General features: G+C 52.5%; 3 protein-coding genes across 4 annotated transcripts; all 3 read left to right on the plus strand.

Moving 5' to 3' along the window:
• The first annotated feature begins 7,994 nt into the window (after positions 1-7,994).
• Positions 7,995-9,688, plus strand: LOC310913331 (phospholipase A and acyltransferase 1-like). Its single transcript, XM_083868674.1, has 4 exons — positions 7,995-8,025; positions 8,441-8,640; positions 8,836-9,104; positions 9,490-9,688. The coding sequence occupies exons 2-4, from the start codon at positions 8,523-8,525 to the stop codon at positions 9,610-9,612; spliced, it is 510 nt and encodes a 169-aa protein (XP_083724800.1). The 5' UTR covers positions 7,995-8,025; positions 8,441-8,522; the 3' UTR covers positions 9,613-9,688.
• Positions 9,689-12,263: 2,575 nt separating this feature from the next.
• LOC310913332 (phospholipase A and acyltransferase 3-like) lies at positions 12,264-18,211 on the plus strand (the record flags this gene model as incomplete). Of its 2 annotated transcripts, XM_083868675.1 has the most annotated exons (3): positions 12,264-12,384; positions 12,576-12,844; positions 17,988-18,211. In XM_083868675.1, 3 exons carry the CDS (start codon positions 12,264-12,266, stop codon positions 18,117-18,119), a joined length of 522 nt encoding a protein of 173 aa, XP_083724801.1. In that variant the 3' UTR covers positions 18,120-18,211. The 2 variants fall into 2 exon arrangements, 1 of the variants encoding a protein (XP_083724801.1); XR_014590793.1 differs by lacking the exons at positions 12,264-12,384; positions 12,576-12,844 and adding an exon at positions 17,025-17,604 and having other exon boundaries at positions 17,988-18,100.
• Positions 18,212-21,000: 2,789 nt separating this feature from the next.
• Positions 21,001-26,470, plus strand: LOC310913124 (uncharacterized protein; the record flags this gene model as incomplete). Its single annotated transcript, XM_083868259.1, has 6 exons — positions 21,001-21,563; positions 21,771-22,039; positions 22,418-22,540; positions 23,280-23,368; positions 25,154-25,989; positions 26,184-26,470. Exons 1-6 carry the CDS (start codon positions 21,443-21,445, stop codon positions 26,468-26,470), a joined length of 1,725 nt encoding a protein of 574 aa, XP_083724385.1. The 5' UTR covers positions 21,001-21,442.
• Between the last annotated feature and the right edge of the window lie 388 nt (positions 26,471-26,858).

Below are 26,858 nucleotides of genomic sequence, written 5' to 3' on the forward strand. Positions count from 1 at the left end.
GATGGGCTGTCTGGATGAGCTCAGAGCAAGGCAGTGGGAGCCCCTGGCCACAGTGGCCACTGGTCACCTTTTTGCTCCACCTGCCAGGAAGGCTTCCTAGCAACTGTGCCATCCTTGCTGTAAACATTAAATAAGCCTTAATAAAATGTCTGAAATCCTAATCATATTTCCCTAAAGTCCTCTTTTATCTTTGTATAGCTTTACGTGCGAGTTTAACAATTCAGCCTTGCTCCTCCCTGCCATCCCATTAAAATATGCTAAATCAGGAACATCACTGTTCAAGATGATCCCCAGCAACTCTAGCCTGGGCAGCCGCGCGGGATGCGCCCAGCAGCAGCGGCACGGGCGGGAAGTGCAGCCACAGACACACCGTGCTGCCAACTTCCAGTGCAGCCACAGACACACCACGCTGTCAACTTACAGCACAGCCACAGACACACCACGCTGTCAACTTACAGCACAGCCACAGACACACCACGCTGTCAACTTACAGCACAGCCACAGACACACCGTGCTGCCAACTTACAGTGCAGCCACAGACACACCGTGCTGCCAACTTACAGCACAGCCACAGACACACCGTGCTGCCAACTTACAGCACAGCCACAGACACATCGTGCTGCCAACTTACAGCACAGCCACAGACACATCGTGCTGCCAACTTACAGCACAGCCACAGACACATCGTGCTGCCAACTTACAGTACAGCCACAGACACACTGTGCTGCCAACTTCCAGTGCAGCCACAGACACACCGTGCTGCCAACTTCCAGTGCAGCCACAGACACACCGTGCTGCCAACTGACAGCACAGCCACAGACACACCGTGCTGCCAACTTCCAGTGCAGCCACAGACACACCGTGCTGCCAACTTACAGTGCAGCCACAGACACACCATGCTGCCAACGTACAGCACAGCCGCAGACACATTGTTTGCTGACTGACAGCACAACCAAGTCCTGGCACAGAGCGCACCATTGCCCACCACACCGCGTGACGGCTCCGCATCCCCGAGCATGAGAGAGCACCACCAACTACAAACCTGCCAAGCCTCCTATTCCTCTCCCAAAATGATCCCATTGGTGTGAGGGGCTGTCAGCCACTTCTTTCAAAGGACTCATTCACTCGCCATCTGACTCAAGGAAGTCACTCTCTCCTACTCCCTGCATCTTCATGATGACAATGCGGAAAAAATCACTAAGATTCACCAATTCACTAAGTGGGAAAGCCCTGGCTGCCAGGTCTGCAAAAGCATAGGCAGGGCATGTGCCATGTCCTGAATCCTTAGGCAGCTTGTGCTGCCTAGACTGAACAGCTCCTGGGAGGCCAGGAAATGGGAGGGAAGAGCAGGTTGTACAGGCTGTATCCTACAGTGTTTTACAGGGTCATTCTGATTTTGGTGCGATGGTGTTTTGCTCAGTTTTCCCTGCCTACAAATTGTTCCTCTCTCTGGCTCTTTTGGCTCTCTTTGGCAGCAGCAGACCCCCAGTGTGGGAAAGTGTGACAGAAAAGCCCCAGCTGCCTTTTCCTCTGTCAGCTCTGAGTTCCACTGTGCTATCAAAGTTTAGCCCCTCTTCACCCCCATAAGTGCAGTGATTGCAATGGAACTTAGCAAGCCTGATGGACGATTTTTTTATGATCCATTCCAACTCTCAAACCATTCTAGGATTCTACTCCTTGAGCAGCCTGAACACTGAGGGGCTTAAAGAGTTACAATCGCAGCCTGGAGCCTTTGCCTCAAAAAGCTGTGGCCATGGTCACTTCAGGGATCAAATGTAGTTCTAAAGTGTTCATAGTCCCAGCACCAGCTCAATCTTCCCCCAGGCAGCAGGAAGGCAAAGCCAGGGCCTCTGCAGTGCTGGGGCAGAGGGATGTGAAGAATGAGCTGCGAGGCACCAGTGTTTCATCTCCCAGTGTACAGAGCCATGCTGTTTCCTTGTCACAAAGCTGAGGTGTGGATTGGCTTGGAAGAAAACTGTGCAGGGGAAGTGTGATTTGTTGCCCTTTGCCTGGAGTCTCTGCCTTAAGTGTGTGGAACCAGGTCACCTGCATCCCACCTGTGAGACACACAATCCTGAGTTGCTTTTCTTACATGCAACTGCCTGGACTGCAGGGACAGGTGAGAGGAGAAGAACTGTCTGCTTTAAAAAAATTGTCCAGGATCAACCCCAGGCAGGAAGAAAGCACCAGGCAGCTGTTCACTCCCTCCCCTGCCAGCCCCATCAGGGAGGGATTCATAGGAGTTGCAGTAAAAAACTTGTGGCTTGAGAACAAGTTGGTTTAGCAGGTAACCAAAAGCTTTGCATTAAAGGAGATCGAAACAAGGAATTAATTCACTGCTTTCTTTAAAAGGCAGCTTTACAATTTTTGAAATAAACAAGCCATGATTTCCACTTTTATTTTGTACTGCCCCTAGTTAATATATCTGAATAAAGTTTTTAGCTGTAATACAGGAAAACACATGATAATCAAACAAAAACTGATTTTTTTTTTTTTTTATTTCCAGAACTGGAATCAAAATTTCTTTCATGTTTAGGCTAACAAATGGTTATACAGTATCCTGTGAAGTTTTATCTTTCTAAACTGAAGAGTATTTTCTCCACAGCCTTTGGAAAGGAAATGCACTGTGCTTGCAATGTATGAACCTCTCACATCTCTAATTCATCCTGGACTGCAAGAGAAGTGGAATTATCTTATCTGAGGAATTGCCTTGTTGTTCTTGTAAGCTGTAAGATTTCCCAGAATACAGAAGTTTACAATTCTATTGTGACTTTCATTGAAGTCACGGTGATGTTGCTGTTTATCGTTTGCCTTTCCATGGAGCCTGGTGGGTGCATTGGCAGGATTTGGTGAAACACTGCACAAACCATGAGTGAAATATGGGGAGAGTGTGAGGAAAAGCAGCAGAATTTATCACTTGCTGCATTTTGAGCCTTTGTAGGAGATATTGGCAAAGCCCAAGACCTGCAGTTGCCATGGAATAGAGTCCTGTTCTTTTCCCAGGACCCAACAGAAATATCGTTGATTATGATCAGGGCCACGGGCACAGCCTGTCCCTAAATGGCAGGGCTTTTGTAGAGATTTCAAGCATAGCAGTGCACATCAGAGGATGGAAACCTGGAATGATTCAGAGCGAGCCAGAGAAGCCTCAGAATTGTGCAGCCTGGTGCCCTTCACTGTGTTTGTGGGTGGAGATAAGTCTAATCCATCAGCTCTTTGCTGCAAAGTCTTTTGCATTTACACGAGGCCATATGAGACCCCTCGGCAGCATCATCTGCCATTTTTGGTACCAACCGTTTGACTAGTACCCAAGTAAAGTTTTAAGCATGATCCAGTGGCTGTTGTTTGGTAAGAAAATGTCCATCGGGGTGATAGGGTGCAGGGTCAGGGCCGTTGCCCATCACTGGACAGGAGGATGATTCGAGAATAGAGTCGCCCCACAATAAGGAGGTGGCAGCCCCTGTTTCCTGTTAACAAAACTTCATTTTCCACTCAACGAGTTCTTTTGCGTCAATGCTAGCGACCACACCCTCATCCGGAGCAAGAGAGGCAGGCCTGTGAGGCAGTGACTCAGAAAGACTGTAAAATCGCCTTTAACGATCTTTGCAGCGGGAGCAGCGGGCCGGGAGCCTGGACGCGGCAGGAGCGGGACAGGATGAGCGGGGCTCGGGGGATGCGAGCGGGGGTTTCCCAGCAGGATGCGGCCCGTCCAGGCTGCCGGCGGCGGGCGCGGCTCTGCCGGGCGGCCCGAGGTGCCCCAGAGCCTGGGCACGGGCTCGGCCCCGCGGGCACCCCCGGGCAGGCGCGGCCCGGCCCCGGCAGCAGCGGAGCCCCGAAGGGAGCGCGGCCGGGAGGGGAGCGCGGGCACCGCGGGCGGGCGGGCGGGCGGGCGGGGGCAGGCGGGGACGGCGGCAGCAGCCGGACACCCGCCCGGCCCGGCCTCGGCCTCGGGCGGATGCGCTGGCGGGGAGCGGGGCCGTTCGGTGCCTCGCCCTGCGCCGGCGGGCGGCAGCGGCCCCGAGCGCCCGGCACTGACACCCTCCGTGCCTGCGCTCCCGCCGCCTGCCCCTGCACAGCCCGAGCCTCCCCTCCCTGCACTCAGCCAGCCCGACTACAGGTCCTGCACGTCCTCACTGCACGCTCCTAGGATAGGACAGGACAATTGTCACGATGCCCAGCCTGGGGACCTGATCGAGATCGACCGGGGGTTTTACCAGCACTGGGCCCTCTACATGGGGGATGGATATGTCATCCACGTGGCACCTGTAGGTAAGGCTGATGCAGCCGGGGAGGGGCCGAGTGGGTGTTGGGATGCCCCAAGAGCTCTGTCTCCCTCCATGGATTGGTGCTGGACCCTGTGTGTGTAGCTGACTTTTCCAGGAGCAGTCAGAAACCCATCTGAGATCCTGGAGGGGCTTGAGAGGGTCTGTGGGTCTCTCTTACCTCCTCCTTGGCTTACCCAGATAAAGAATTGCCATCCTGGTTGCGGAACATGGCATTTGTACTTGCCAGAAAGGGCATGGTGAAGAAGGAACTCCTGAAGAAGGTAGTGGGAAATGATGACTGGCGTGTCAACAACGAGTATGATCGCTTATACACTCCTCTTTCTGTGGAGGAGATCATCTGCAGTGCCAAGGAGAGGATTGACAAGGAGGTGTCATATGGTCTGCTTACAAACAACTGTGAGCACTTTGTGACAGAGCTCCGCTATGGAAAAAGACGCTCTGACCAGGTGAGTGACACGGGGGGAGCCCCTGGGTGCCTCCCAGAGCAGCTCCTGGCTGTGAGCTGTGAGCCGGGGACTGGGACACAGCCTGCAGCCTGCATGGGGACAGCCAAGTCCCAGCTGGGGGCTCCAAACCAGCGCTGCCTCTGGCCTCCCCAGAGCCCCTGGACCTGCAGGGTCACTGTGGTCTGTCTGCACCCTGGCAGTGCCCTCCCTCTGAGTGCCACCTCCTGGGTTACAATCCTGGGTGTTACCCCTTCTGCTAATGGGGCACATGTCTCTCCCTGATTTATTTACCCTGATTATCCCTGCTGTTTCTATCATGGTGATAGGATATAAATTTAAATTCTCATCATATTTCCAGCCTGTGTTTTACTTTCCCTTTACAGGTCAGAAAAGTAGTTGCTTATACTGCAGCAGCAGCTATCGTAGCAAGTGTCATTATCATTTCCCCCAGTGTTGCCAGTGCTATTGGGAAACTGTGGCGTGGGAAGACCTTCCACAAGATATTGTACATCTGATGGGCTGTAAGGAAATGCTCAGAGCAAAGCAGGGGGAGTCTTGAGTTGATCTCTCGAGATCGAGGTGGTTTAGAATCTTTTGCCTTTTGAAAAGCCCTGAGCTAGACACAAGAATAAAATGGAGTCTTCAAGTTCTTGTTTCTCAAGGTTTCTTGCTTTGTTTATTATTGCTTATCTTACAATTTTCTCTCACGAGCCAAGGTCTGTGCAGCATCTTGGGCATCAGGTGACTCCCCCTCTGATGGGACATTGCTGCCCTTTATAGTGATTATTACGTATCCCTTATTTACAATTACATACCAATACCTACTACCTATACTAAACAGGTCATCTCTGACCCAGTCTCCTTGATCTACTTTGTGCCACCGTCACAGCAGAAAATGGAGACAAAGAAGAACCGAGGGCACTGCCCAAAATGCTCCATCTTGCTTTCATTCACCTCCATTCTAAAAACCCAAAGTTACAGAATTTTCCACCCTGTGATAAGCTAAACTATCGTCTTTCTCACTCATGAGACTTGCAATTCCTCTCTCAGTGTTGGAAGCCTTTCCCATGGACTGAAATCAAAGACGGTGTCTTCCTGGGCTCTGTGCCAGGGTCTCCAACCCCCCTGTACAGATCCCAGACCCACCTGTACAGGTTTCAAACCCCCCTGTACAGGTTTCAAACCCTCTTGCTTGGGTCCCAGACATCTCTGCAAGGGCCCCTGACCCTCCAGGGCGACCAAAGGGATGCCCTGGATTTCAACAGGGGAGCCCCTGGCCACAGCAGTCACTGATCAGCTTTTTCTACACCTGCCACAAAGGCTTCTTAGAACTGTGCGGCCCTTGCTCTAAACACTAAACAAGCCTTAGTAAAATATCAGACACCCAAACATTAATTGCCCCCAAATCCTCCTTTATCTGAGTAAAAATTTGCATCCAAGTTCAACTGTTCAGCCTGCTTTTCTCTGCTGTTTCATTAAGAAATAAAAAGTCAAGATTGGCACCATTTAAGGCAGCCTCAAGCAGCACTAGCCTGGTTGCCATATCTGCTGTTATTTCATTGACTGTGATGATTTTTGTGGTAGTCTAGACTCATTTGCACTGGTGCAGACATTTCATCCATTTTCATCATTTGGTTCCTGAAGATTTTTTCTGTATATCTGTGATTTTAACCTCAACTTTTTGAAAAACTCAAAAAAAAGTACTGCTGAGGGTTTTCCAGCTGAGGCTCTATGTAGGTGGGAAAGCCCTGGCTACAATGTCTGCAAAGGAGCAGGCAGGGCATGTGCAGTGTCTTTGAGCCTGTACTTCTGCTGCCTAAACTGATCAGCTCCTGGGAGGTTGGGAGGTCAGAGGGAATTGCAGGTCTTATAACCTGTATCCCTCAGAGTATTACAGGAGTGCTTTGATTTTGGTATGATGGTGTTTTCCTCAGTTTTTCGCTGACTAAAAAGTGTCTCCCAATGTACTGAGCCACGCTGTTTCCTTGTCACAAAACCGATCTGTGGATTGGCTTGGAAGAAAACTGTGCAGGGGAAGTGTGATTTATTGTCCTTTACCTGGAGTACCTGACATAAGTGTTTGGAACCAGGTCACCTGCATCCCACCTGTGAGACACACAATCCTGAGTTGCTTTTCTTACATGCAACTGCCTGGACTGCAGGGACAGGTGGGAGCAGAAGAGCTGTCAGTGAGAGGCTGGCTGGTTTTGTGTGCTCTGAACAGGTTGTCCAGGATTAACCCGAGGCAGCAAGAAAGCACCAGGCAGCTGCTCACTCCCTCCCCTGCCAGCCCCATCAGGGAGGGAATCAGAGGAGTTCAAGTGAAAATCTTGTGGCTTGAGAACAAGTTGGTTTAGCAGGAAACATGAAGCTCTGCATTAAAGGAAAGCAAAACAAGGATCAACTCACTGCTCTTTTTAAATGGCAGTTTTACAGTGTTTGGAATAACCAAGGCAAGTTTTCCAGTTTTATTTTGTACTGCCATTTGTTACTATATCTGAGTAAAGTTCTTTGCATTAATACAGGAAAACACATGATAATCAAACTGAAACACGTTTTTGGATTCCTGGAAGGTGAATAATTTTACATGGCTATCCTAACAAATGGTTATATGGTAACTTGTGAATTTTAACCTTTCTGCACTCAGGGTATTCTCTCTACACACCCTGGCATGGGGAGTGCTCTATGAGGGCAGCGTATGGAATTCTCACATCTCTACTTCATCCTGGAATACAAGAGAACTGGCATAATTTTATCTGGGCAAACTCCAGCATTGTGCAACCTGGTGCCCTTCACTGTCTTTGTGGGTGGGGTTAACATAAACCTAATCCATCAGCTTTTTGCTGAAAAGTCTTTTGCATTTACACGAGGCCATAAGAGATACCTCTGCAGTATTCTTAGCCATTTTTGGTACAGAGTGTTTGACTGGTACCCAAACCAAGTTTTAAGCATGATCCAGTGGTGGTTGATCTGCAAGAAAACGTCCAGCGAGGCGACAGGGTGCAGGGTCAGGGCTCTGGCCATCACTGGACAGGAGGATGGCTTGACAATAGAGTCTCCCCATAAGGAGGTGGTGGCAGCCCGAGTTCCTCGGCAACAAAACCACTCAATGAGTGTATTTGGCATTACCTTTGCGAGCAGAGCCATACCGCTGCGGGGGACAGGAGGTACCAGACATGAGGATGCGGGGCAGTGACCTCGGAAAGATTGCGCAATCGCCTCAAACTAGGTATTTATAGCGGGAGCAGCGGGCCCGGGAGCGCGGCCACGGCAGCAGCGGGACAGGCGCTGAGGTGAGCGGGGCTCGGGGATGGAGCGGGCGTTTGCCAGCAGGATGCGGCCCCTCCAGGCTGCCGGCGGCGGGCGCGGCTCTGCCGGGCGGCCCGAGGTGCCCCAGAGCCTGGGCACGGGCTCGGCCCCGCGGGCACCCCCGGGCAGGCGCGGCCCGGCCCCGGCAGCAGCGGAGCCCCGAAGGGAGCGCGGCCGGGAGGGGAGCGCGGGCACCGCGGGCGGGCGGGCGGGCGGGGGCAGGCGGGGACGGCGGCAGCAGCCGGACACCCGCCCGGCCCGGCCTCGGCCTCGGGCGGATGCGCTGGCGGGGAGCGGGGCCGTTCGGTGCCTCGCCCTGCGCCGGCGGGCGGCAGCGGCCCCGAGCGCCCGGCACTGACACCCTCCGTGCCTGCGCTCCCGCCGCCTGCCCCTGCACAGCCCGAGCCTCCCCGCTGCGCTCTGCCCTGCGCTCAGCCCGCGCCAATACACCTGCTGCACCTCCTCACTGCACGCTCCTGGGATGGGACAGGACAATTGCCACCCCCAGCCTGGGGACCTGATCGAGATCGACCGGGAGATTTACCAGCACTGGGCCCTCTACATTGGAGATGGATATGTCATCAACGTGACACCTGTAGGTAAGGCTGATGCAGCCTGGCAGGGTGTTCTGAGGCCGTTGGGATGCCCCTAGAGCTCCGTCTCCTTCCATGGACTGGTGCTGGACCCTGTGTGTGTAGCTGACTTTTCCAGGAGCCATCAGAAACCCATCTGAGGTCCTGGAGGGACCAGAGCGGGTCTGCCAGCCTGCCTTATCCACTCCTTGGCTTCCCCAGATGAAGGAGCCCCATCTCTGTTGGTGAGCACCACACCAATATTCACCAGAAACGCCAAGGTGAAGAAGCAGCTCCTGAAGGAGGTGGTGGGAAATGATAACTGGCGTGTCAACAACAAATACGATCGCTCCTGCACTCCTCTCCCTGTGAAGGAGATCATCCGGCGTGCCGAGCGCTGGATTGACAGGGAGGTGCCTTATGGTGTGATTACACACAACTGTGAGCACTTTGTGACAATGCTCCGCTATGGAAAAAGACGCTCTGGCCAGGTGAATGACACGGGGTGAGCCCCTGGGTGCCTCACAGAGCAGCTCCTGGCTGTGAGCTGTGAGCCGGGGACTGGGACACAGCCTGCAGCCTGCATGGGGACAGCCAAGTCCCAGCTGGGGGCTCCAAACCAGCGCTGCCTCTGGCCTCCCCAGAGCCCCTGGACCTGCAGGGTCACTGTGGTCTGTCTGCACCCTGGCAGTGCCCTCTCACTCAGTGCCACCTCCAAGAAGTACAATCCTGGGTGTTGCAAATTCTGCTAATGGGGCACATGTCTCTCCCTGATTTACCCTGACTATCCCTGCCGTTGCTACATTGTCATGCTGGGGAGCAGTAAATACAAGTGCTCCTCATATTTCCAGCATGTGTTTTGCTTTCCCTTTCTAGGTCACAAACGCAGTTATTGGTACTACAGCAGCCGTAGGAGGTATCCTTCTTGTTGGTCTTGCCACTGCTGTTGTGAAGGGCTTCTCTAGGGATTCATCCAGTGAAGAGAGAGATTACTATTGATGGAAGAGCTGGAAGAGCTCAGAGCAAGGCAGTGGGAGTACCTGGCCACAGCTGTAACTGGTCAGCTTTTGCTACACCTGACAGCAAGACTTCCTAGATACTATGCCACTCTTGGCATAAACATTAAATAATCCTTAATAAAATGTCTGCAATCCAAACTTGTATTGCCCTAAAATCCTCTTTTATCTCAGTATAGCTTTGTGTGCAAGTCCTACAGTCCAGCCTTGCTTCTCCCTGACATCCATTAAGAAAAATAAGTCAGCGTTTTACAGCAGTGCTATAATTTTGACATGATGGTGTTTTGCTACTTTTTCCTCTCTCTACCAAGTGTATGTTTCTTTAGCTCTTCTGACTGTTTTTGGGAGCAGTAAACCCCTCAATGTTGGGAGGTCTGACAGGAAAACCCAGTGGGCTCTGTGTCTCTTGGTTGTTTGTTCCACTGTGCCATCAAAGTTTTCCCCCTTCACCCCATAAGTGCAATGATTGCTGGCATTGGAACTTAGCAAGCCTGACAGATGATTGTTATTGGTGCCTTCCAACCCAACCCATTCTAGGATTCTGCTCTTTGAGCTGCCTGAACACTGAGATTAAAGAATTGCAAGGGCAGACAGGAGACTTTGCCTGCTAGTGCTGGGACGATTGTAACTTCAGTGATCAAATGTTGATTTGAAAGCGTTCATAAGTGTTCTAGAGCACCAGCTCAATCTTCCCCCAGGCAGCAGGAAGGCAAAGCCAGGGTCTCTGCAGTGCTGGGGCTGAGGGATGGGAAGAATGAGCTGTGAGGCACCAAGGCTTCATCTCCCAGTGTACAGAGCCATGCTATTTCCTTGTCACAAAGCTGAGGTGTGGATTGTCTTGGAAGAAAACTGTGCAGGGGAAGTGTGATTTATTGTCCTTTACCTGGAGTACCTGACAGAAGTGTTTGGAACCAGGTCACCTGCATCCCACCTGTGAGACACACAATCCTGAGTTGCTTTTCTTACATGCAACTGCCTGGACTGCAGGGACAGGTGGGAGCAGAAGAGCTGTCAGTGAGAGGCTGGCTGGTTTTGAGTGCTCTGAACAGGTTGTCCAGGATTCATCCCAGCCAGCAAGAAAGCACCAGGCAGCCACTCACTCCCTCCCCTGCCAGCCCCATCAGGGAGGGAATTAGAAGAGTTGCACTGAAAATCTTGTGGCTTGAGAAAAAGTTGCTTTAGCAGGAACCATGAAGCTCTGCATTAAAGGGAAGCAAAACAAGGATTTACTCATTGCTTTTTTTAAATGGCAGTTTTACAGTGTTTGAAATAACCAAGGCAAGTTTTCCAGTTTTATTTTGTACTGCCATTTGTTACTATATCTGAGTAAAGTTCTTTGCATTAATACAGGAAAACACATGATAATCAAACTGAAACTAAAACTTGCTTTTGGCTTCCTGGAAACGGAAGTGAATCATCTTTCATGGCTAGGCTATTATATGGTTATACAACAACCTGTGAGCTTTAACTTTTCTGCACTCAGAGTATTCTCTCTGCACACCCTGGCATGGGGAGTGCTCTGTGAAGGAAGCATATAGAATTCTCACATCTCTACTTCATCCTGGAATACAAGAGAACTGGCATTATTTTATCTGGGCAAACTCCAGCATTGTGCAACCTGGTGCCCTTCCCTGTATTTGTGGATGGGGTTAACATTAACCTAATCCATCAGCTTTTTGCTGAAAAGTCTTTTGTGTTTACACAAGGCCATAAGAGATACCTCTGCAGTATTCTTAGCCATTTTTGGTACCAAGTGTTTGACTGGTAACCAAACCAGGTTTTAAGCATGATCCAGTGGTGGTTGATCTGCAAGAAAACGTCCAGCGAGGCGACAGGGTGCAGGGTCAGGGCTCTGGCCATCACTGGACAGGAGGATGACTCGAGAATAGAGTCTCCCCATAAAGAGGTGGTGGCAGCCCCAGTTCCTCGGCAACAAAATCACCTTTTCCACCCAAGGAGTGCTTTTGACACTAGCCTTGCGAGCAGAGCCGTACCGCTGCGGGGGACAGGAGGTACCAGACATGCGGCTGCAGGGCAGTGACCACGGAAAGATTGCGCAATCGCATCTAACAGGTTATTTATAGCGGGAGCAGCTGATCAGGAGCCCGGCCACGGCAGCAGCGGGACAGGCGCTGAGGTGAGCGGGGCTCGGGGATGGAGCGGGCGTTTGCCAGCAGGATGCGGCCCCTCCAGGCTGCCGGCGGCGGGCGCGGCTCTGCCGGGCGGCCCGAGGTGCCCCAGAGCCTGGGCACGGGCTCGGCCCCGCGGGCACCCCCGGGCAGGCGCGGCCCGGCCCCGGCAGCAGCGGAGCCCCGAAGGGAGCGCGGCCGGGAGGGGAGCGCGGGCACCGCGGGCGGGCGGGCGGGCGGGGGCAGGCGGGGACGGCGGCAGCAGCCGGACACCCGCCCGGCCCGGCCTCGGCCTCGGGCGGATGCGCTGGCGGGGAGCGGGGCCGTTCGGTGCCTCGCCCTGCGCCGGCGGGCGGCAGCGGCCCCGAGCGCCCGGCACTGACACCCTCCGTGCCTGCGCTCCCGCCGCCTGCCCCTGCACAGCCCGAGCCTCCCCGCTGCGCTCTGCCCTGCGCTCAGCCCGCGCCAATACACCTGCTGCACCTCCTCACTGCACGTTCCTGGGATGGGACAGCACAATTGTCACGACCCCAAACCTGGGGACCTGATCGAGATCTACCGGCCGGGTTACCAGCACTGGGCCCTCTATGTCGGGAATGGATATGTCATCCATGTGACATCTGTAGGTAAGGCTGATGCAGCCTGGCAGGGGGCTGAGTGGGTGTTGGGATGCCCCAAGAGCTCCGTCTCCTTCCATGGAGTGGTGCTGGACCCTGTGTGTGTAGCTGACTTTTCCAGGAGCAGTCAGAAACCCATCTGAGATCCTGGAGGGGCCAGAGTGGGTCTGCCAGCCTTATCTCTTCCCTGACTTCCCCAGATGAAGGAGGCCAATCAGTTTTGGGTAGCAGCTCATCAAATTCTGCCACAAAGGCCAGGGTGAAGAAGGAACTCCTGACGAAGGTGGTCAAAAATCATAAATGGCGGGTCAACAACAAGCGTGACCGGTTCCACACTCCTCTCCCTGTGAAGGAGATCATCCGGCGTGCTGAGGAATGGATTGACAAGGAGGTGCCATATGATTTGCTTATAAACAACTGTGAGCACTTTGTGACAATGCTCCGCTATGGAAAAAGACGCTCTGACCAGGTGAGTGACACGGGGGGAGCCCCTGGGTGCCTCCCAGAGCAGCTCCTGGCTGTGAGCTGTGAGCCGGGGACTGGGACACAGCCTGCAGCCTGCATGGGGACAGCCAAGTCCCAGCTGGGGGCTCCAAACCAGCGCTGCCTCTGGCCTCCCCAGAGCCCCTGGACCTGCAGGGTCACTGTGGTCTGTCTGCACCCTGGCAGTGCCCTCTCACTCAGTGCCACCTCCAAGAAGTACAATCCTGGGTGTTGCAAATTCTGCTAATGGGGCACATGTCTCTCCCTGATTTATTTACCCTGACTCTCCCTGCCTTTGCTACATTATCATGGTGAGGGGCAGTAAATACAAATGCTCCTTATATTTCCAGCCTGTGTTTTGCTTTCCCTTTTATAGGTCAAAAAAGCAGTTGTTGGTACTACTGCAGCAACAGCAACAGCAGGCATTCTTGGTGTTATTGCTCTTGTTCTGGAGGCAGTGTCCAAGGGCACATCCAGAAACTAATGCTACAGATGGTCTGTCAGGAGAGCTCAGAGCAAGGCAGTGGGAGCCCCTGGCCACAGTGGTCACTGGTCACCTTTTTGCTCCACCTGCCATCCAGGCTGATTACCAACTGTGCCATCCTTGCTGTAAACATTAAATAAGCCTTAATAAAATGTCTGAAATCCTAATCATATTTCCCTAAAGTCCTCTTTTATCTATGTATAGCTTTACGTGCGAGTTTAACAGTTCAGCCTTGCTCCTCCCTGCCATCCCATTAAGATATGCTAAATCAGGAACATCACTGTTCAAGATGATCCCCAGCAACTCTAGCCTGGGCAGCCATGCGGGATGCGCCCAGCAGCAGTGGCACGGGCGGGAAGTGCAGCCATAGATACACCGTGCTGTCAACTGACAGCACAGCCACAGACACACCGTGCTGCCAACTGACAGCACAGCCACAGACACATTGTTTGCTGACTGACAGGACAACCAAGTCCTGGCACAGAGCGCACCGTTGCCCACCACACCGCGTGACGGCTCCGCATCCCCGAGCATGAGAGAGCACTACCAACTACTAACCTGCCAAGCCCCCCATTCCTCTCCCAAAATGATCCCATTGGTGTGAGGGGCTGTCAGCCACTTCTTTCAAAGGACTCATTCACTCACCATCTGACTCAAGGAAGTCACTCTCTCCTACTCCCTGCATCTTCACGATGACAATGCGGAAAAAATCACTAAGATTCACCAATTCACTAAGTGAGAAAGCCCTGGCTGCCAGGTCTGCAAAAGCATAGGCAGGGCATGTGCCATGTCCTGAATCCTTAGGCAGCTTGTGCTGCCTAGACTGAACAGCTCCTGGGAGGCCAGGAAATAGGAGGGAAGAGCAGGTTGTACAGGCTGTATCCTACAGTGTTTTACAGGGTCATTCTGATTTTGGTGCGATGGTGTTTTGCTCAGTTTTTCCCTGCCTACACATTGTTCCTCTCTCTGGCTCTTTTGGCTCTCTTTGGCAGCAGCAGACCCCCAGTGTGGGAAAGTGTGACAGAAAAGCCCCAGCTGCCTTTTCTTCTGTCAGCTCTGAGTTCCACTGTGCTATCAAAGTTTACCTCTCCTTCACTCCTGTAAGTGCAGTGATTGCTGGCATTTGGACTTAGCAAGCCTGACAGACGACTTTTTATGGTCCCTTCCAACTCTCAAACCATTCTAGGATTCTACTCCTTGAGCAGCCTGAACTCTGTGGGTATTAAGGAGTTACAAAGGCAGTCAGGAGCCTTTGCCTCAAAGAGCTGTGGCCATGGTCACTTCAGGGATCAAATGTAGTTCTAAAGTGTTCATAGTCCCAGCACCAGCTCAATCTTCCCCCAGGCAGCAGGAAGGCAAAGCCAGGGTCTCTGCAGTGCTGGGGCTGAGGGATGGGAAGAATGAGCTGTGAGGCACCAAGGCTTCATCTCCCAGTGTACAGAACCATGCTGTTTCCTTGTCACAAAGCTGAGGTGTGGATTGTCTTAGAAGAAAACGGTCCAAGATAAGTGTGCTTTGTTGTCCTTTACCTGGAGTACCTGACATAAGTGTTCAGAACCAGGTTACCTGCATCCCACCTGTGAGACACACAATCCTGAGTTGCTTTTCTTACATGCAACTGCCTGGACTGCAGGGACAGGTGAGAGCAGAAGAACTGTCTGCTCTGAAAAGATTGTCGAGGATTAACCCCAGGCAGGAAGAAAGCACCAGGCAGCTGTTCACTCCCTCCCCTGCCAGCCCCATCAGGGAGGGATTCATAGGAGTTGCAGTAAAAAACTTGTGGCTTGAGAACAAGTTGGTTTAGCAGGTAACCAAAAGCTTTGCATTAAAGGAGATCGAAACAAGGAACTAGTTCACTGCTTTCTTTAAAAGGCAGTTTTACAATTTTTGAAATAAACAAGTCAAGATTTCCACTTTTATTTTCTACGCCCCTTTGTTAATATACGTGAATAAAGTTTTTAGCTTTAATACTGGAAAACACATGATAATCAAACTAAAGCTGAAATTTGTTTTTGGATTCCTGGAACTGGAATCGAAACTTCTTTCATGGCTAGGCTAACAAATGGTTATATAGTAACCTGTGAGCCTTAATCTTTTTACATTCAAGAGTATTTTCTCCGCAAACTTTGAAAAGGAAATGCAGTGTGCATGCAATGTATGAACTTCAGGCATCTCTAATTCATCCTGGACTGAGAGAGAAGTGAAATTACTTCATCTGAGGAATTGCCTTGTTGTTCTTGTAAGCTGTAAGATTTCCCAGAATACAGAACTTTGTGATTGTGACTTTCATTGAAGTCACGGTGATGTTGCTCTTTATCGTCTGCCTTTCCATGGAGCCTGGTGGGTGCATTGGCAGGATTTGGTGAAACACTGCACAAACCATGAGTGAAATATGGTGAGAGTGAGAGGAGAAGCAGCAGAATCCATCACTTGCTGAATTTTGAGCCTTTGTAGGAGATATTGGCAAAGCCCAAGACTTGCAGTTGCCATGGAATAGAGTCCTGTTCTTTTCCCAGCACCTGAGAGAAATACCCTTGATTATGACCAGGGTCATGGGCACAGCCTGTCCCTAAATGGCAGGGCTTTTGTAGAGATTTCAAGCATCTGAATGTGGTGCACATCAGAGGATGGAAACCTGGGCTGATTCAGAGTGAGCCAGAGAAGCCTCAGAATAGTGCAGCCTGGTGCCCTTCACTGTGTTTGTGGGTGGAGATAAGTCTAATCCATCAGCTTTTTGCTGCAAAGTCTTTTGCATTTACACGAGGCCATAAGAGACCTCTCTGCAGCATCCTCTGCCTTTTTTGGTACCAATCATTTCACTGGTACCCAAGTAAATTTTAATCATGATCCAGTGGTTGTTGTTTGGTAAAAAAATGTCCATCGAGGTGACAGAGTGCAGGGTCAGGGCTGTTGCCCATCACTGGACAGGAGGATGATTCGAGAATAGAGTCCCCACAATAAGGTGGTGGCAGCCCCAGTTCCCCGGTAACAAGACCACATTTTCCACTAAACGAGGTCTTTTGCCACTACACTAGCGAGCAGACCCTCATCACTACAGGTGACAGGTGCTGCGAGAGACAAGCCTGCGGGACAGTGACTCAGAAAGATTGTGCAATCGCCTCTAAAGGTATTTACAGCGGGCCGGGAGCGCGGCCACGGCAGCAGCGGGACAGGCGCTGAGGTGAGCGGGGCTCGGGGATGGAGCGGGCGTTTGCCAGCAGGATGCGGCCCCTCCAGGCTGCCGGCGGCGGGCGCGGCTCTGCCGGGCGGCCCGAGGTGCCCCAGAGCCTGGGCACGGGCTCGGCCCCGCGGGCACCCCCGGGCAGGCGCGGCCCGGCCCCGGCAGCAGCGGAGCCCCGAAGGGAGCGCGGCCGGGAGGGGAGCGCGGGCACCGCGGGCGGGCGGGCGGGCGGGGGCAGGCGGGGACGGCGGCAGCAGCCGGACACCCGCCCGGCCCGGCCTCGGCCTCGGGCGGATGCGCTGGCGGGGAGCGGGGCCGTTCGGTGCCTCGCCCTGCGCCGGCGGGCGGCAGCGGCCCCGAGCGCCCGGCACTGACACCCTCCGTGCCTGCGCTCCCGCCGCCTGCCCCTGCACAGCCCGAGCCTCCCCGCTGCGCTCTGCCCTGCGCTCAGCCCGCGCCAATACACCTGCTGCACCTCCTCACTGCACGCTCCTGGGATGGGACAGCACAATTGTCACGACGCCCAGCCTGGGGACCTGATCGAGATCGACCGGGAGATTTACCACCACTGGGCCCTCTACATTAGAGATGGATATGTCATCAACGTGACACCTGTAGGTAAGGCTGATGCAGCCTGGCAGGGTGTTCTGAGGCCGTTGGGATGCCCCTAGAGCTCCGTCTCCTTCCATGGACTGGTGCTGGACCCTGTGTGTGTAGCTGACTTTTCCAGGAGCAGTCAGAAACACATCTGAGATCCCGGAGGAGCCAGAGAGGGTCTGCCTGCCTCCCTTATCTCCTCCTTGGCTTCTCCAGATGAAAAAAAACTTCACCTGAGTTAAGAAACTTTGAATATTTACTTGTCAAAAAGGCCAAGGTGAAGAAGCAGCGCCTGAAGGATGTACTGAAAAATGATAACTGGTGTGTCAACAAATATGATGGCTCCCACATTCCTTACCCTATGAAGGAGATCATCTCCAGTGCTGAGCGCTGGATTGACAGGGAGGTGCCATATGATGTGCTTGGCAGTAACTGTGAGCACTTTGTGACAGAGCTCCGCTATGGAAAAAGACGCTCTGACCAGGTAAGTGACACGGGGGGAGCCCCTGGGTGCCTCCCAGAGCAGCTCCTGGCTGTGAGCTGTGAGCCGGGGACTGGGACACAGCCTGCAGCCTGCACGGGGACAGCCAAGTCCCAGCTGGGGGCTCCAAACCAGCGCTGCCTCTGGCCTCCCCAGAGCCCCTGGACCTGCAGGGTCACTGTGGTGTGTCTGCACCCTGGCAGTGCCCTCTCACTGGGTGCCACCTCCTGGGGTACAATCCTGAGTGTTACCCCTTCTGCTAATGGGGCACATGTCTCTCCCTGATTTATTTACCCTGATTATCCCTGCTGTTTCTATCATGGTGATAGGGTATAAGTTTAAGTATTCCTCATATTTCCAGCCTGTGTTTTACTTTCCCTTTACAGGTCAGAAAAATAGTTGCTTCTACTGTAGCAGGAGCTATCATAGCAAGTATCATTATCATTTCCCCCACTGTTGCCAGTGCTATTGGGAAGCTCTGGCGTGGGAAGATCTTCTTCAAGATATTGTATATCTGATGGGCTGTAAGGAAATGCTCAGAGCAAAGCAGGGGGAGTCTTGAGTGGATCTCTCGAGATTCAGGTGGTTTAGAATCTTTTGCCTTTTGAAAAGCCCTGAGAATCCACACAAGAATAAAATGGAGTCTTCAAGTTCTTGTTTCTCAAGGTTTCTTGCTTTGTTTATTATTGCTTATCTTACAATTTTCTCTCACGAGTCGAGGTCTGTGCAGCATCTTGGGCATCAGGTGACTCCCCCTCTGATGGGACATTGCTGCCCTTTATAGTGATTATTACGTATCCCTTATTTACAATTACATACCAATACCTACTACCGATACTAAACAGGTCATCTCTACTCTGACCCAGCCTCCTTGATCTACTTTGTGCCACCGTCACAGCAGAAAATGGAGACGAAGAAGAACCCAGGGCACCACACAAAATTCTCCATCTTGGATATGAAGAAGAAGAACCCAGGGCACCACCCAAAAATCACCATCTTGCTTTCATTCACCTCCATTCTAAAAACCCAAAGTTACAGAATTTTCCACCCTGTGATAAGCTAAACTATCGTCTTTCTCACTCGTGAGACTTGCAATTCCTCTCTCAGTGTTGGAAGCCTTTCCCATGGACTGAAATCAAAGACAGTGTCTTCCTGGGCTCTGTGCCAAGGTCTCCAACCCCCCTGTACAGATCCTGGACCCACCTGTACAGGTCTCAAACCCCCCTGTACAGGTTTCAAACCCTCTTGCTTGGGTCCCAGACATCTCTGCAAGGGATCCTGACCCTCCAGGGCGACCAAAGGGATGCCCTGGATTTCAACAGGGAAGCCTCTGTCCACAGCAGTCACTGATCAGCTTTTTCTATACCTGCCACAAAGGCTTCCTGGAACTGTGCCACCCTTGCTCTAAACACTAAACACGCCTTAGTAAAATATCAGACACCCAAACATTAATTGTCCCCAAATCCTCTTTTATCTGAGTATAAATTTGCATCCACGTTCAACTGTTCAGCCTGCTTTTCTCTGCTGTTTCATTAAGAAATAAAAAGTCAAGATTGGCACCATTTAAGGCGACCTCAAGCAGCACTAGCCTGGTTGCCATATCTGCTTTTATTTCATTGACTGTGATGATTTTTGTGGTAGTCTGGACTCATTTGCACTGGTGCAGGCTTTTCATCCATTTTCATCGATTGGTTCTTGTATATTTTTTCTGTATATCTATGATTTTAACCTCAACTTTTTTAAAAACTCAAAAAAAAAGACCTGCTGAGAGTTTTCCAGCTGAGGCTCTATGTAGGTGGGAAAGCCCTGGCTACAATGTCTGCAAAGGAGCAGGCAGGGCATGTGCAGTGTCTTTGAGCCTGTACTTCTGCTGCCTAAACTGATCAGCTCCTGGGAGGTTGGGAGGTCAGAAGGAAGTGCAGGTCTTATAAGCTGTATCCCTCAGAGTTTTACAGGAGTGCTCTGATTTTGGCATGATGGTGTTTTGCTCAGTTTTTCCCTGACTATAAAGTGTCTCCCAATGTACTGAGCCACGCTGTTTCCTTGTCACAAAACTGATCTGTGGATTGTCTTGGAAGAAAACTGTGCAGGGGAAGTGTGATTTATTGTCCTTTACCTGGAGTACCTGACATAAGTGTGTGGAACCAGGTCACCTGTGAGACACACAATCTTGAGTTGCTTTTCTTACATGCAACTGCCTGGACTGCAGGGACAGGTGGGAGCAGAAGAGCTGTCAGTGAGAGGCTGGCTGGTTTTGTGTGCTCTGAACAGGTTGTCCAGGATTAACCTCAGCCAGCAAGAAAGCACCAGGCAGCCACTCACTCCCTCCCCTGCCAGCCCCATCAGGGAGGGAATCAGAAGAGTTGCAGTGAAAATCTTGTGGCTTGAGAACAAGTTGGTTTAGCAGGAAAGTGAAAGCTCTGCATTAAAGGAAAGCAAAACAAGGATTTACTCATTGCTTTTTTTAAATGGTCATTTTACAGTGTTTGAAATAACCAAGGCAAGTTTTCCACTTTTATTTTATACTGCCATTTGTTACTATATCTGAGTAAAGTTCTTTGCATTAATACAGGAAAACACATGATAATCAAACTGAAACTGAAAGTTGGTTTTGGATTCCTGGAAATGGAATTGAATCATCTTTCATGGCTAGCCTAACAAATGGTTACATAGTAACTTGTGAGCTTTAACCTTTCTGCACTCAGAACATTCTCTCTGCACACCCTGGCATGGGGAGTGCTCTGTGAGGGCAGCATATGGAATTCTCACATCTCTATTTCATCCTGGAATAGAAGAGAACTGGCATAATTTTGTCTGGGCAAACTCCAGCATTGTGTAACCTGGTGCCCTTCCCTGTCTTTGTGGGTGGGGTTAACATTAACCTAATCCATCAGCTTTTTGCCAAAAAGTCTTTTGTGTTTACACAAGGCCATAAGAGATACCTCTGCAGTATTCTTAGCCATTTTTTGTATCAAGTGTTTAACCGGTACCCCAGCCAAGTTTTAAGCATGATGCAGTGGTTGTTGTTCTGCAAGAAAACCTCCATCGAGGCGACAGGGTGCAGAGTCAGGGCTGATACACATCACTGGACAGGAGGATGGCTCGACAATAGAGTCTCCCCATAAGGAGGTGGTGGCAGCCCCAGTTCCTCGGCTACAAAACCACTCTGTGAGTGTTTGTGGCATTACCCTTGCGAGCAGAGCCATACCGCTGCGGGGGACAGGAGGTCCCAGACATGCGGCTGTGGGTCAGTGACCACGGAAAGATTGCGCAATCGCCTCTAAAGGTATTTACAGCGGGCCGGGAGCCCGGCCACGGCAGCAGCGGGACAGGCGCTGAGGTGAGCGGGGCTCGGGGATGGAGCGGGCGTTTGCCAGCAGGATGCGGCCCCTCCAGGCTGCCGGCGGCGGGCGCGGCTCTGCCGGGCGGCCCGAGGTGCCCCAGAGCCTGGGCACGGGCTCGGCCCCGCGGGCACCCCCGGGCAGGCGCGGCCCGGCCCCGGCAGCAGCGGAGCCCCGAAGGGAGCGCGGCCGGGAGGGGAGCGCGGGCACCGCGGGCGGGCGGGCGGGCGGGCGGGGGCAGGCGGGGACGGCGGCAGCAGCCGGACACCCGCCCGGCCCGGCCTCGGCCTCGGGCGGATGCGCTGGCGGGGAGCGGGGCCGTTCGGTGCCTCGCCCTGCGCCGGCGGGCGGCAGCGGCCCCGAGCGCCCGGCACTGACACCCTCCGTGCCTGCGCTCCCGCCGCCTGCCCCTGCACAGCCCGAGCCTCCCCGCTGCGCTCTGCCCTGCGCTCAGCCCGCCCCAATACACCTGCTGCACCTCCTCACTGCACGCTCCTGGGATGGGAAAGGACAATTGTCACGACCCCCAGCCTGGGGACCTGATCGAGATCGACCGGCCGGGTTACCACCACTGGGCCCTCTACATGGGGGATGGATATGTCATCCACGTGGCACCTGATGGTAAGGCTGATGCAGCCTGGCAGAGGCCGAGTGGGTGTTGGGATGCCCCAAGAGCTCTGTCTCCCTCCATGGACTGCTGCTGGTGGCCCTGTGTGTGTAGCTGACTTTTCCAGGAGCAGTCAGAAACCCATCTGAGATCCTGGAGGGGCTTGGGAGGGGCTTGAGAGGGTCTGTGCGTCTCCCTTACCTCCTCCTTGGCTTACCCAGATAAAGAATTGCCATCCTCGTTGCGGAACATGGCATTTGTACTTGCCAGAAAGGGCAAGGTGAAGAAGGAACTCCTGAAAGAGGTGGTGGAAAATGATAACTGGCGTGTCAACAACAAGTATGATCGCTCCTATACTCCTTACTCTGTGGAGAAGATCATCGAGCGTGCTAAGGAAAGGATTGACAGTAAGGTGTCATATGGTGCTCTTACAAACAACTGTGAGCACTTTGTGACAATGCTCCGATATGGAAAAAGACGCTCTGACCAGGTGAGTGACACGGGGGGAGCCCCTGGGTGCCTCCCAGAGCAGCTCCTGGCTGTGAGCTGTGAGCCGGGGACTGGGACACAGCCTGCAGCCTGCATGGGGACAGCCAAGTCCCAGCTGGGGGCTCCAAACCAGCGCTGCCTCTGGCCTCCCCAGAGCCCCTGGACCTGCAGGGTCACTGTGTCTGCACCCTGGCAGTGCCCTCTCACTCAGTGCCACCTCCTGGGATACAATCCTGGGTGTTACCCCTTTTGCTAATGGGGCACATGTCTCTCCCTGATTTATTTACCCTGATTATCCCTGCTGTTTCTATCATGGTGATAGGGTATAAATTTAAGTACTCCTCATATTTCCAGCCTGTGTTTTACTTTCCCTTTACAGGTCAGAAAAATAGTTGCTTCTACTGTAGCAGGAGCCATCATAGCAAGTATCGTTTTACCCGGTGCTGCCTGTGCTATTGTGAAGCTCTGGCGTGGAAAGATCTTCCACAAGATATTGTACATCTGATGGGCTGTAAGGAAATGCTCAGAGCAAAGCAGGGGGAGTCTTGAGTTGATCTCTTGAGATCGAGGTGGTTTAGAATCTTTTGCCTTTTGAAAAGCCCTGAGCTAGACACAAGAATAAAATGGAGTCTTCAAGTTCTTGTTTCTCAAGGTTTCTTGCTTTGTTTATTATTGCTTATCTTACAATTTTCTCTCACGAGCCAAGGTCTGTGCAGCATCTTGGGCATCAGGTGACTCCCCCTCTGATGGGACATTGCTGCCCTTTATAGTGATTATTACGTATCCCTTATTTACAATTACATACCAATACCTACTACCGATACTAAACAGGTCATTTCTGACGCAGTGTCCTTGATCTACTTTGTGCCACCGTCACAGCAGAAAATGGAGACGAAGAAGAACCCAGGGCACCACACAAAATTCTCCATCTTGGATATGAAGAAGAAGAACCCAGGGCACCACCCAAAAATCACCATCTTGCTTTCATTCACCTCCATTCTAAAAACCCAAAGTTACAGAATTTTCCACCCTGTGATAAGCTAAACTATCGTCTTTCTCACTCGTGAGACTTGCAATTCCTCTCTCAGTGTTGGAAGCCTTTCCCATGGACTGAAATCAAAGACAGTGTCTTCCTGGGCTCTGTGCCAAGGTCTCCAACCCCCCTGTACAGATCCCGGACCCACCTGTACAGGTCTCAAACCCCCCTGTACAGGTTTCAAACCCTCTTGCTTGGGTCCCAGACATCTCTGCAAGGGATCCTGACCCTCCAGGGCGACCAAAGGGATGCCCTGGATTTCAACAGGGAAGCCTCTGTCCACAGCAGTCACTGGTCAGCTTTTTCTATACCTGCCACAAAGGCTTCCTAGAACTGTGCCACCCTTGCTCGCGACACTAAACACGCCTTAGTAAAATATCAGACACCCAAACATTAATTGTCCCCAAATCCTCTTTTATCTGAGTATAAATTTGCATCCACGTTCAACTGTTCAGCCTGCTTTTCTCTGCTGTTTCATTAAGAAATAAAAAGTCAAGATTGGCACCATTTAAGGCGACCTCAAGCAGCACTAGCCTGGTTGCCATATCTGCTTTTATTTCATTGACTGTGATGATTTTTGTGGTAGTCTGGACTCATTTGCACTGGTGCAGGCATTTCATCCATTTTCATCAATTGGTTCTTGTATATTTTTTCTGTATATCTATGATTTTAACCTCAACTTTTTTAAAAACTCAAAAAAAAGTACTGCTGAGGGTTTTCCAGCTGAGGCTCTATGTAGGTGGGAAAGCCCTGGCTACAATGTCTGCAAAGGAGCAGGCAGGGCATGTGCAGTGTCTTCGAGCCTGTACTTCTGCTGCCTAAACTGATCAGCTCCTGGGAGGTTGGGAGGTCAGAAGGAAGTGCAGGTCTTATAAGCTGCATCCCTCAGAGTTTTACAGGAGTGCTCTGATTTTGGCATGATGGTGTTTTGCTCAGTTTTTCCCTGACTAAAAAGTGTCTCCCAATGTACTGAGCCACGCTGTTTCCTTGTCACAAAGCTGAGGTGTGGATTGGCTTGGAAGAAAACTGTGCAGGGGAAGTGTGATTTATTGTCCTTTACCTGGAGTACCTGACATAAGTGTTTGGAACCAGGTCACCTGCATCCCACCTGTGAGACACACAATCCTGAGTTGCTTTTCTTACATGCAACTGCCTGGACTGCAGGCACACGTGGGAGCAGAAGAGCTGTCAGTGAGAGGCTGGCTGGTTTTGTGTGCTCTGAACAGGTTGTCCAGGATTAACCTCAGCCAGCAAGAAAGCACCAGGCAGCCACTCACTCCCTCCCCTGCCAGCCCCATCAGGGAGGGAATCAGAAGAGTTGCAGTGAAAATCTTGTGGCTTGAGAACAAGTTGGTTTAGCAGGAAAGTGAAAGCTCTGCATTAAAGGAAAGCAAAACAAGCATTTACTCACTGCTTTTTTTAAATGGTCATTTTACAGTGTTTGAAATAACCAAGGCAAGTTTTCCACTCTTATTTTATACTGCCATTTGTTACTATATCTGAGTAAAGTTCTTTGCATTAATACAGGAAAACACATCATAATCAAACTGAAACTGAAACGTGTTTTTGGATTCCTGGAATTTGAATCATTTCTCATGGCTAGGCTAACAAAGGGTTATATAGTAACTTGTGAGCTTTAACCTTTCTGCACTCAGAACATTCTCTCTGCACACCCTGGCATGGGGAGTGCTCTGTGAGGGCAGCGTATGGAATTCCCACATCTCTGCTTCATCCTGGAATAGAAGAGAACTGGCATTATTTTATCTGGGCAAACTCCAGCATTGTGCAACCTGGTGCCCTTCACTGTATATGTGGGTGGGGTTAACATTAACCTAATCCATCAGCTTTTTGCCAAAAAGTCTTTTGGGTTTACACAAGGCCATAAGAGATACCTCTGCAGTATTCTTAGTCATTTTTGGTACAGAGTGTTTGACTGGTACCCAAACCAGGTTTTAAGCATGATCCAGTTGTTGATGAACGGCAAGAATATGTCCAGTCAGGTGACAGGGTGCAGGGTCATGGTTGTTGCCCATCCCTGGACAGGAGGATGGCTTGACAATAGAGTCTCTCCATAAGGAGGTGGTGGCAGCCCCGGTTCCTCGGCAACAAAATCACCTTTTCCACCCAAGGAGTACTTTTGGCACTATCCTTGAGAGCAGAGCCGTACCGCTGCGGGGGACAGGAGGTACCAGACATGCGGCTGCGGGGCAGTGACCTCGGAAAGATTGCGCAATCACCTCGTAAGGTATTTACAGCGAGAGCAGCGGGTCGGGAGCCCGGCCACGGCAGCAGCGGGACAGGCGCTGAGCTGAGCGGGGCTCGGGGGATGCGAGCGGGCGTTTGCCAGCAGGATGCGGCCCCTCCAGTCTATCGGTGGCGGGCGCGGCTCTGCTGGGCGGCCCGAGGTGCCCCAGAGCCTGGGCACGGGCTCGGCCCCGCGGGCACCCCCGGGCAGGCGCGGCCCGGCCCCGGCAGCAGCGGAGCCCCGAAGGGAGCGCGGCCGGGAGGGGAGCGCGGGCACCGCGGGCGGGCGGGCGGGCGGGGGCAGGCGGGGACGGCGGCAGCAGCCGGACACCCGCCCGGCCCGGCCTCGGCCTCGGGCGGATGCGCTGGCGGGGAGCGGGGCCGTTCGGTGCCTCGCCCTGCGCCGGCGGGCGGCAGCGGCCCCGAGCGCCCGGCACTGACACCCTCCGTGCCTGCGCTCCCGCCGCCTGCCCCTGCACAGCCCGAGCCTCCCCGCTCTGCGCTCAGCCAGCCCGACTACAGGTCCTGCACCTCCTCACTGCACGTTCCAGAGATGGCAGATGGCAGGGGCCACCCCCAGCCTGGGGACCTGATCGAGATCGACATGGAGATTTACCACCACTGGGCCCTCTACTTGGAGGATGGATATGTCATCAACGTCGCACCTGTAGGTAAGGCTGATGCAGCCTGGCAGGGGCCGAGTGGGTGTTGGAATTCCCCAAGGACTCTCTCTCCCTCCACGAACTGGTGCTGGACCCTGTGTGTGTAGCTGACTTTTCCAGGAGCAGTCAGAAACCCATCTGAGGTCTTGGAGGGGCCAGAGCGGGTCTGCCAGCCTGCCTTATCCACTCCTTGGCTTCCCCAGATGAAGGAGCCCCATCTCTGTTGGTGAGCACCACACCAATATTCACCAGAAACGCCAAGGTGAAGAAGCAGCTACTGAAGGAGGTGGTGGGAAATGATAACTGGCGTGTCAACAACAAGTATGATCGCTCCCGCACTCCTCTCCCTGTGGAGGAGATCATCCGGCGTGCTGAGGAATTGATTGACAGGGAGGTGCCATATAATGTGCTTACAAACAACTGTGAGCACTTTGTGACAAAGCTTCGCTATGGAAAAAGACGCTCTGACCAGGTGAGTGACACGGGGTGAGCCCCTGGGTGCCTCCCAGAGCAGCTCCTGGCTGTGAGCTGTGAGCCGGGGACTGGGACACAGCCTGCAGCCTGCATGGGGACAGCCAAGTCCCAGCTGGGGGCTCCAAACCAGCGCTGCCTCTGGCCTCCCCAGAGCCCCTGGACCTGCAGGGTCACTGTGGTGTGTCTGCACCCTGGCAGTGCCCTCTCACTCAGTGCCACCCCCAAGAAGTACAGTCCTGGGTGTTGCAAATCCTGCTAATGGGGCACATGTCTCCCCCTGATTTATTTACTCTGATTATCCCTCTCTTTTTTACATTATCATGCTGAGGGGCATAAATACGAGTGCTCTTCATGTTTTCAGCCCATGTTTTGCTTTCTCCTTTATAGGTCAAAAAAACATTTGT

The sequence above is a fragment of the Zosterops lateralis genome (assembly GCF_965231275.1).
Source record: "Zosterops lateralis genome assembly, chromosome: 10".
Lineage (NCBI taxonomy): Eukaryota > Metazoa > Chordata > Aves > Passeriformes > Zosteropidae > Zosterops > Zosterops lateralis.